Genomic DNA, 10,477 nt, shown 5'->3' with positions numbered 1-10,477 from the left:
ACTTTTAGAACAGGCGTCACGAGGCGCTTTGATAAATGGATTTGAAAACTTCACTGTAGCTTCTGCAGGTCCCTTCATCCTCCTCTTACAAAGAACTCAAAACCTCCGTGCTCCAGATCCTGAGCTCCTCCAGCATTTCATAGAATCATAGAATGGTTTGGGTTGGGAGGGACCTTAAAGATCATCCAGTCCCAACCCCCCTGCCAGCAGCAGGGACACCTTCCACTAGACCAGGTTGCTCAAAGCCTCATCCAGCCTGGCCGAGAACACTTCCAGGGAGGAGCAGCCACAGCTTCTCTGGCCAACCTGGGACACTGTCTCACCACCCTCACAGTGAAGAACTTCTTCCTAATATCTCATCTAAACCTCCCCTCTTTCAGTTTAAACCCATTTCCCCTTGTTTTGTCATTAACTGCCCTTATGAAAAGTCCCTCCCCAGCTTTCTTGTAGCCCCTTCAGGTACTGGGAGGCCACTAGAAGGTCTCCCTGGAGCCTTCTCTTCTCCAGGCTGAACAGCCCCAACTCTCTCAGCCTGTCCTCACAGCAGAGCTGCTCCAGCCCTCGCATCATCCTCGTGGCCTCCTCTGGACTTGTTCCAGCTGCTCCAGGTCTCTCTTGTGCTGGGGGCTCCAGAAGTAGACACAGTATTCCAGGTGGGGTGATTTCCCTGAGGAGTGATGGTTTAAGGGCTTTTTGAGGTCTCTGCTGTCTCCAGACTCGGTTCCTGTGCTGGCTGCTGTGAGCAGAGTGTGTTTCATTCCCCGTTTCCTTGCGTTTTTGCCGTGTGTGAATCTCAATTCTTGGCTCAAAATGGAGTTGAGAGACGATTCTGCCGCTTGCTTTTTCCAGCAGGCGTTGGAGTTGGAGCCGTGTGGTGTGATTTAAGGAGCTGTGTAGCTTCTGTTGGGTGAGGAATATCTTGACTGAGCCATGGTTTGGGAGGGTAGGAGACACTTGGATTTTCAGTGGGGCAGTGTTAGCAAACAGCCACGTCTTTTTAATGTATTTTGGGCTGTTCCTGCCACCTCCATTCAGTTGCAGATGCTGTCTGGACCATCCCTCTCCCCTTTCTGTCCCAGGGACTTACTGCCTGAGGTATAAGGAACTTTAAGCAGCTAGAACCATGCCTGATTCCTCTTCCCTTGTTCTTTTTCTGCAGCTGGTCAGCGAGAAGGTTGGAGGAGCTGAAGGGACCAAGCTTGACGATGACTTCAAGGAAATGGAAAAAGTGAGTAGGGAACAAGAGAAATCTCTAAAATAACCCATATAACTCCTCTGTGACCTCGCCAAAGCCCTGAGCTCAACTTCACTGCTAAGCTGGGTCATCTTGTCTTTCCTACAGAAAGTGGACCTGACCAGCAAGGCAGTTACTGAAGTGTTGACCAGAACAATAGAGTACCTCCAGCCAAACCCAGGTGAGTCCCTGGACCTCTCCCATCCCCTTCCCTCTGCCCCCCAGTTTTACGGGGAAAGGGGCAGAGAGACATCTGAGAAAACATTTTTGGCCCTGAGATGTTGGTCACCAGCCCACATTTGTGATCAGACACACTGCCTGCCTTGACCAGAGGTGTGCCAGGTCATCTCCTACATCTGGCCGTCTGTGGCTTCACTGGCTGAGCTAGTGGGGTCTGGCTCTTGGCTCGCTGGTCTTTCCAGCTCAGGTGGTGAAGATCTTGCTACCTCTCTTGCCCTGGGCTATAAGACATTGCTGTTGCTGTGGAACAGTGAAAGAACAGACACATCCTTAGCCTTGGACCTAGAAAGGACCTGGGTTTTTTTGAGATGTCCAGAAAAAGTGGCATCTCTGGGCTGGGAAAGGGTGGCTGGTTTTGTAGGCATCACCTCTGGAGCCTGCTGTCCTGCATGCTTCCAGCCAGCTCGTTCAGAGAGCACTCCAGGGACTATGGGAGGGCTGGGGAAACTCCTCTGGCCTTCACTGGCGAGCTGCAGGGAACTATTTTTGCTTGCTCTCTTGGAAAAGAAACTTCTCGTTTCGTAGCGAGTGGTATTTCTGGTAGATGAAGACAATAGAGCTTCTTGGCTTTGGGTGTAGCTTAAAAAAAAAATTAAATAAAATAAAAATAGTTGGCAGTGGCCAGCAGCTGCTGGCAAGTCCAAGTAATTGCAAACACGGCTGTGGCTGTTTCTGTGCCAGCTTCCAGAGCCAAGCTAACCATGCTCAACACCATGTCGAAGATCCGCGGGCAGGTGAAGAACCCCGGCTACCCGCAGTCGGAAGGGCTGCTGGGGGAGAGCATGATCCGATACGGCAAGGAGCTGGGTGAGGACTCCAACTTTGGTGAGTGTCCCATGGGGCTGGCTCCCCTCAGGAGTGTGTGGATGAGATGGTGTGAAGGCTGCTGCCAAATTTCCAAGCTGTTACTCTTAAATTCTGCAAGGGCTGTATGAACCTTTGTGTCACCTACCGACACTGGGGGCTCTTAAAAGAGATTTAAAGACTTACACCCAAGGCAGCAGGGATGGGGTGAGCAGAGCCTGAGTGTCCTGGATCCCAATCCATGGTGTTATGTGCAAAAACCACCTCTTGAAGTTTTCTTATGAAACACTGAGATAAATTTGTACGTAGGAAAGAAAAAAATGCTTTCTTGCTTCTAAACTGAACAACGGTGACGTGGAAATACAGATTGAGTGAGATTCGGGGTTTTATGGTGCAGTTTCCAGCCAGAGCTCTGCTATAGGGAGGCTGTAGCCAAGAAATCTTTTTTTGCATGGTGATTTCTCATAACCATGTGTAACTTACAGGGAGGAGGAGGAGGAGGAGGGTGAAGCTTTTCAGTGACATCAATTTAATCCACTAAAACATCAGCCAGCGCACGTGACAGAGCTGGTACAGTACACAGCTGCCTGATGGCTTCCAGCACAGGGAGGAGCCTTCTTGCCTCAGGAAAACTTAAAAAAAAAAACCCCTCTGACTGCTTTGTGGGAGTAATGAAGGATTCTTGAGAGTGTCTCTGGCCAACTCCGAGCCCTGCATCCCTCTTGACTTACAGGAACCGGAGTCATTACAGAGAGCAAGGGGGGAAGGAAGTTTTTAGATGAACACACCAAACCTGATTTCCTTTAATAGCCTCTCTTTAAAGGAACACTTAACTTGATAAATGTCTGTGTTAGTACTGCATCCCTCCCTAGGGCAGGTTCTCCAGAGTTATCACAACTGAAATAAAACTCTTGTTGTATATTTATTTTTCCAGCTGGATAGTAGAGTGGTATTTTCACTTTAGCCTCTATTTCACTTGCGTATTCTCCTGTGCTAATGTAGTGCTGAAATGGTTGGTTTGCCAAAGCTTCACAGGAATAATTTAATCTAGAAATGGTTTCCACTGGAATAAAAAGCCAAGAATAAAAATGCTTTGCTGTGAGTCTGTCTGGCTTAGCTGTCGTTGTGGCAGGAGCCTTAGAAAAGCAAGACATGAAATAGGTTTCAATCAGGAACTTGGAGCTCTCTGCTTCAGAGGGGAGGAGAAGGAATAAGGTTGGCTTGCTAGAGGTTAGTGTCTAAAATGAATAAAAAGCTGCAGGTTTGCTGCCAGCATCTGGGGAAACTTGAAAAGTTAGTTAGAGCACTCCAGGCTTAAAATTGTCTGAACAAAAGTGTGGTCAGGCTGGATCAGACCAAACCTGCCTCTGCCGTGGGCTTCTCTTGCCAGCAGTGGCCAAGGAGCAGAGCAAGGATCAAGCACTGCATGGCCAATTGGAAGCTCCACAACTCCCTGAGCTTCAAAAATACTGCTTTAAAAAATATTTTTACCTTTTCCTTCCTCTGTGTAGTTGGTAGAGATTGTTCCTGTTTTTCAGAGAGAGGGGGGGGGGAAAAAATGAAGCATGTTAGTGAAGTGTCTTGTGTGGAGTCAGGACCAACGGGCCATCGCCTGCTCTCACGCCAGGCACCGCTCGCTCCGAGCCAGGCTCAGAGATTTGCTCCAGATAGAAATAGGGGGGTGCTGGGTGGGGGACAGAGCTTGCACACGCTGGGTGTCTTGGCAGAATGGCTCTGCATGCAGCCACCACAGACTCAGGCTCTGTTTAACTGGCTGGCCCCTTCTCCCTTCCTCTTCCCTTCCTTTTCTCACTCGAAGGCGACGCGCTTCTCGATGCTGGTGAATCTATGAAGCGGTTGGCTGAAGTGAAGGACTCACTGGATATTGAAGTCAAACAAAATTTTATTGATCCTCTGCAGAACCTGTGTGATAAAGACCTGAAAGAGATCCAGGTAATCACCTCCATGTCTTGCTCTCTTCCTCATCTCTTTCATTCCTGGCCTCTCCTGGCTATTCGTGCATGTCACTGCTTGCTCTGTCACGGTGGGAGCCAAGGACTTGTGTAGGTATCAGCTCTGTTCCTCTGCACTTTGTGGGCTTTCTCTCCCCACATTCACTGGTATTTCCTCCCTGCTCAGCACCGTTGCTGCTACTTCTCTGAGCAGCTGGATGCAGGTTTGAATGGTTCTTCATTTCCCCTGTTTTATGGAGGAGGACATTATGGGAATAAGTCCCAACGTGCGTTCTGGGCTTGCTGAATGCAATTCTTTGTGCTATGAGCTCCCAGCCGTGTAGGGCTGCCTGGCTTTACACTTCACAGTGTTCTCTACAGCTCTTGGCTCTATTCTGTTAGAAGCCTGGATCCTATAACACAACTTTTAAGCTATGAGCAAGCTTCCCTCTAGGTCTCTTAGCATCTCAAGAAGGCCCTTGGTGTCTCACTGGGGACACACAGAGCTTAGAAGCTCCTGTGTGCTACCATAGAGACAAGTCTGTGCAAAACACAGCCAGGCTTGGTGGTAGGATCCATCCCAACCTCTAATTCACAAGGCAGCACTCCCGAGTGAATTTTCACTTACAGTCATGTCCCAGATAAAATAACAGCCAACTACTGTTTCAGTACTTATCTGTACTCCAATTCTGCAGGCTGCCACAGAGCTGATTTAAACAGCCCTGCCCCGTGCAATGCCAACAACCTGCATCCCAATTCCTGATCTCCACAGATCTCTGTTGCTCCTGAGGAGCTGAAAGTAGCAAGCCCTCTTCATCTTCCCAAAAGGCTTATGTGGGGAACAGACCCAAACTGCTCCCTGCAGTGTTTTCCTCCAGCTCCTGACTGGAAGGAGGGTGAAAGCACATCACCATTTCAATTTGTTGAGGGTTGTTTCTTAGTAAAAAAAAAAACCCAGCAGTAATCCTCTGCCAAACTGAGTCTGGACAGTCAGCTTCTCCCTGTCACCTCGCAGCAGCCCTGCCTTGCAGCTCTCCATCACATCCTGGAGCCTCTCCAGAGCCTGAACAAAGGTGGGAGTCACAGGAGCAAGTGCTCCAAGATCAGGTTTCTGAGGCAAATGAACTTGGCCTGTAACTAGAGCTGCCTTCCCAGCAGGAGAGCTTGGCTGCTCCCAATCTCTGACTTTACTCTTCATCACCATCCTCTTCCTAGCACCATCTCAAGAAGCTGGAAGGCAGACGCTTGGACTTTGACTACAAGAAGAAACGACAGGGCAAAATCCCCGATGAGGAACTTCGACAGGCCATGGAGAAATTTGAAGAGTCCAAGGAAGTAGCAGAGACCAGTATGCACAACCTCCTAGAAACTGATGTGAGTGCCTGGGGGGAGTGCTGGCTCCTCTCCTCTCTGCCCCAGGCTAAGAGCTGCCCGGGTGGGTTCTGTGTTTCTGTGCACACAAGGGTGGGATCTCTCAAAGGATCCAGAAGTCAGACACTAATTTCCACTCTTGTTTTTGCAAACGTGGTTTTGCTCTCTGAAAACACAGATTGGAGTGCCCTGGTGTGGCTTGGCGAGCCTCTTAGACTTTCTGTAGGCCCTCTTCCTCATCCAGCTCTTGGCCAGAGGAGAGGCTGTGGCTTGTCCCATCACAGGTCCCTTCTCAGTATGCTGGTGGGAGTGAGTTTAGGCAGGTAACACAGCTTACATAGGAAGGACTTGAACCAGTAGCAAAGCCCAGAGAGTGGTAGGGGCTGTCCTCTGTCTTTCTTAGTCTTGGACAATGCCTGACCTCTGGTGTCTGAAATCCCAAACCTTCTCCACATCTCCCTGGGGAAGTTGCCCTTCATACATACACATTCCCCAGTATGGTCCTCATATGTACAATGAGGGAATCTCCTGTCAGCTGGGGAGAGCTGTTCATCCCACCTTGGTATGATTCTTGCAGATTGAGCAGGTGAGCCAGCTCTCAGCCTTGGTGGACGCCCAGCTGGACTACCACAGGCAGGCAGTGCAGATCCTGGACGAGCTTGCGGAAAAACTCAAACGCAGGTGAGTCTCGGGGTGATGAAGGCTGAGAGGTTTTCACAGCCACAAGTTCTCCCTGTGATATTTGTCTGGAAATACCTGACCATTCTTCTAAATCCATTTCCTGGTGTTAAAGCTGCTCCTTGCAATCACTAGAGCTTCAATCCAGACCTTCTTCAGGTTGGAGGGAGCAATGCCACCCGCACAACTTACTTCCAATGATGGGCACATTCTGCCACCTGAAATAAAACCTCTGTGCTTTCACCATGGGTGGATGGTCTCTGCTGAGCTGAGCCCACCCTGAATCAGGGTCTGCTGCTCCCAGGGAGGCTGGCGTGGGATTCAGCAGGGGTGGAGAAGGAGGATGAAATCCCCTTCATGCCAGTGCCCACAGCTCATTGCTTTGTGGGTACTGAGTGTGGGAACGTCCCCCAAGAAGTGTCTATTGGCCAGACCCAGGATCCAGTCAGAAGTTGCATCATACTGATGGAGGACATGGCTAAGATGTCACGAGCTGGACATGCCTGTCACCCTGTGTCACCTGGAACCACCTAGCTTAGAGTCTTCATGCTCTTAGCTTCAGTTGTGGTTGAGGAGGGTACTTGGACATGATTGTGGTCCAGAAAGGTCCATGTCAGGGGTCTCTCAGTTGCTCTGAAGACCAGAAGGTGAATGCAGAGTGGTGGGGATGACGTGGTGGCCACAGGCTGGTAGAAGAGCACTTAGATCACCTCCTTAACAGAAGGCATCTGTCAGCCCTCCACCAGACCCCTGGTTTTCCATCTGCCTTTCCCAGGCAGTCTCCTGGTAGACCCCGCCGCAGATGCGGCACTGCCACACGTGCTCTGGAGTTTTGAGCCACGTGAGTTGGTGAAAGGCAGATGGGTGCCTGGCACGTAGGAGCAAGGAGAGCTATGGAGGGAGCTGCCTGGTCTTGCTGCTCTCACAGCCCTTCCTGAAGTGCTTGACCTCCACCACAGCCCCCGGGGAATGCGCGGTTGCTGCCGAGGTGCCAAGAAACACAAAGGTGCTGTTGAAACACCCAGCGAGCTGGTTCACATGACTGCTGTGACTTGCACAGTCGTTCTTCCTGCTGCTCTGTCTCACCTGAGCAAGTGTCTCCCCAAATTCTGGCCAAGGAAGGAGAGGTGGCTTTGTTGCATCTGGGGCTTCCCTGCAGAGCTGGGGATGTCCCTTCCTCAGCCAGGGCAGCATCTCTGCTTCTCTGGGTGATTTGGTGATGCTGCTCTGCTGCTCTGTCCTTGGAGAAGGAACTGCTGAGTGGTTCCTGTGTCTGGTTTGAATTAAGAGCTGTGAGGATCCTGCCAAGCGTGAGCTTTTGAGCTGCAGCACGAGTGTCCTCTGCTGGCCTGAACTGCCTGAGACACCTCAGTTGCAAAGCCTGGGGCATGTGGCCCTCTTGAAACTCAAGGTCCCAAACAAACCCTGGGCTAGATCCATCTTCAAAACACCCCAGCACAGAGGATCATGCAGATTCCTGTCTGCAAACTAATCTGCTCCCCTGCATAGCCACCAAGGAGAATAAACATCAAATTGATCTCATCATACTCTCTTTCATATTTCATTTTAGCCACATTTCTTTTCCTTCTTCCAGAATGAGGGAGGCCTCCTCGCGCCCCAAGCGGGAATACAAACCCAAACCCAGGGAGACATACGACTTTGGAGAAACTGACCAATCTAACGGGGGCTTCTCTTGCAATCCTACCCCCAAAGTCTCAGGTAAAGTTGTCCCATGTCTGTGTTCACACAGGTGCTGCTGGAGCAGCCTCCTGGGGCTGGAGGGGAGCTACTCTGCTTGGAAATGCTGTTTCTGGTGTGTTGGATGTGCCTGCAGAGCTGGTGCCTCTGAACAAATGTCAGCAATGCCTCTGGTTATGGGCTGTTTTCTCTTGGAGCACAGCAGCCTTCGTTACATTGGCTTTGGGGACATCCCAGCAGGGTCTGCAGCCCAGGCTGGAGTGCCCAGTCAGTGCCAGCCAGGAAAAAAGAAGCATCTCTCCCTCCCTCCCTCCCCATTTTCCATCACGCTGCATCCATCCCTCCCTGGTCCCAGAGAGGCAGGCGGGTTTCTAACACAGCATGTGGGCCACCCCATTTCTCCTACCAGCTCCTCCCTTTGGACCCTGCCTTTCCCTCTCTCCAGTTGACGTTGTTTTAAGCATGTCTCTTTTTGTTTGGAAGCAGCTTCCTCCTCTTTCCGATCCGACAAGCCGTCCCGATCCTCCGTCAGGAGTATCCGTGAGTTTCCTCCCCCTCCACTGCATGATGTGTGACCATCTCTTCCCCATCCCTCCTCACTCCTCCTTCCATGACCCTGCTGCTTGAAGCTGCTAACACCTCCATGCTGAGCCTGGCCTGCAGAACAGCCCAGCTAAGCTAAGCCTTGGAGCTAAGCCCCAGATTAAACCAGCCATGCTATATTGGTATTTATCACCCCAAAGCTGAGGCCTTTGCTCACCTGGAGGAGTTGTAGCAGCTGTCATCATGCAGGAACATCTTGCATGAGGTCACAGGGATCAGATGCTCTTCCACGAGGTATCAGACATCTCCAGGATTACCCCATTCTGGGTACAAGCACCCCAGCTTGGATCTCTCCCACTGCTGAAGGCTGGGGGGGGAACAGGTAGAGCCTCAGCACGCTGAGAAGGTTTTGTGGCATGTGGTCCTAGCTGGGCAGTGAGGAACCTCGAATGGGTTGTGACCATGGGGGTCTGCAGGTCAGTGTTTCTGCTGAAGGGTCCCGTTGGGGTCCTATTGGGGTCCCGTTGGGGTCCCATTGGGGTCCTGAGGCCAAGCTGGGTCTGTAGCTCAGAGCCATCGTGGTGGGGAAAGCTGGTGGTGGTGCAGCCTAGGGGCCTGGAGGACTTGAGGAGCCTGGTGTAGGGGCAGTGCTGTGGTGGTGGGACCAGCCTGGTGTTTTGGGAAGTTTGTTTTAAAAAACATCAACTCACTTGGCTGCTGCTTTTGGTGTTTTTGGGAGTTCTCTGCAGTGGTGGCTCCTGTCTTGCTGTGGATGGATGTTCAGCAGAGCACATGTGCTGGCTGCTGTTCATGCCATTCCCCCTGCCCTGGTTGGAAGAGCTGTAGCACAGAGGGAGGGGAATGGGGGTCCCTGCAGACACGGGTGGTCTCTATTAACTCTGTCCCTTCTCAGTAGGACCCCCCCAGCCCAGTGCTGCCCCTCCTGAAGCGTTAGTGCCTGGAGCACCCTGCAGCCTTCCCTGCGCTGAAAACACCCCTTGGCCATCAAAAAGTTTGATGCTTAAATCATGGAGCTGAGATGTGGGAAAGAGATTTTGGTTTTCTCCCCATTTTTTGAGGGGCCTCACATGCATCACCGAGCTGCTCATTGATTTGAAGCCTTCTGCTCGGGGAGGCAGTCACAGTCCCCTCCCACCCATCGCCCTCGGGCTTGGGGTGACCCCTCTAAAGGGACCCCCCGAGGTCCTGCTCCACCACAAAGTGATGTCTCACCCCATTGTGGATCAACTGGTGAACTGCACAGTAGCTTCTCTCATCTGAGGGACTGGGGTTGTTGAGCCTGGAGAAAAGGAGGCTGAGGGGAGACCTTCTGGCTCTGTCCAAGTCCCTTGGAGGAGGGTGGAGAGAGGTGGGGGTGGGTCTGTTCAACCAAGGACCAAGGGACAGGACAAGAGGAAATAGCCTCAAGTTGCACCAAGGGCAGTTGAGATGGGATGTGAGGAAGAATTTCTTCACCAAAAGGGTTGTCAAGCATCGGAACAGGCTGCCCAAGGAGGTGGTGGAGTCCCCATCCCTGGAGGTGTTTAAAATCCATGTAGATGTGGTGCTGAGGGACATGGTTTAGTGGTGGACTTATCAGTGTGAGGTTGATTGGACTCGATGACCTTAAAGGTGTTTTCCAACCAAAACAATTCAATGATTCTATGATCTCTGGAGGAATAATTTTCTAATCTAATTTAGGTTGGAGTTTAACTTGGAGCAGGGGCAGTCCAGGCAGGAACAGGGGTGCTGGAGGTGCGAGTCTGCTTGGGCAGAAGCTGATGAAGGACATGGTTGCAGCAAGATGGCTGAGGAACTAGTGAGCTAGAACCCAGGGAGGAGTTGAAACTGAGTTAATCCTTTACCAGCACGGGGGCAAAGTGAAGGGCCAGCTTCTCCCGGGCAGGAGGACAGAGCTGGGTTATGAAACCAGTTGTGCCAGCGCTGGATCTGGCAG

At 51.4% G+C, this 10,477-nt stretch overlaps 1 protein-coding gene across 1 annotated transcript in view; it reads left to right on the top strand.

Annotated features, from left to right (window-relative positions):
• Nucleotides 1-1,162: 1,162 nt before the first annotated feature.
• SH3GL1 (SH3 domain containing GRB2 like 1, endophilin A2) overlaps nt 1,163-10,477 on the top strand; it is a gene marked incomplete at its 3' end in the record, with an annotated part of 9,681 nt that continues 366 nt past the window's right edge. Inside the window, exons 1-8 of the mRNA XM_010163810.1 lie at nt 1,163-1,228; nt 1,343-1,415; nt 2,156-2,299; nt 4,098-4,231; nt 5,446-5,604; nt 6,179-6,282; nt 7,874-7,998; nt 8,464-8,517. Coding sequence (XP_010162112.1) covers nt 1,220-1,228; nt 1,343-1,415; nt 2,156-2,299; nt 4,098-4,231; nt 5,446-5,604; nt 6,179-6,282; nt 7,874-7,998; nt 8,464-8,517 — 802 coding nt within the window. The remainder of the gene's footprint in view (nt 1,229-1,342; nt 1,416-2,155; nt 2,300-4,097; nt 4,232-5,445; nt 5,605-6,178; nt 6,283-7,873; nt 7,999-8,463; nt 8,518-10,477) is intronic.

This window comes from Antrostomus carolinensis, unplaced genomic scaffold (assembly GCF_000700745.2).
Source record: "Antrostomus carolinensis isolate BGI_N321 unplaced genomic scaffold, ASM70074v2 scaffold42672, whole genome shotgun sequence".
NCBI lineage: Eukaryota > Metazoa > Chordata > Aves > Caprimulgiformes > Caprimulgidae > Antrostomus > Antrostomus carolinensis.
This window is presented reverse-complemented; position numbering and strand designations above follow the sequence as displayed.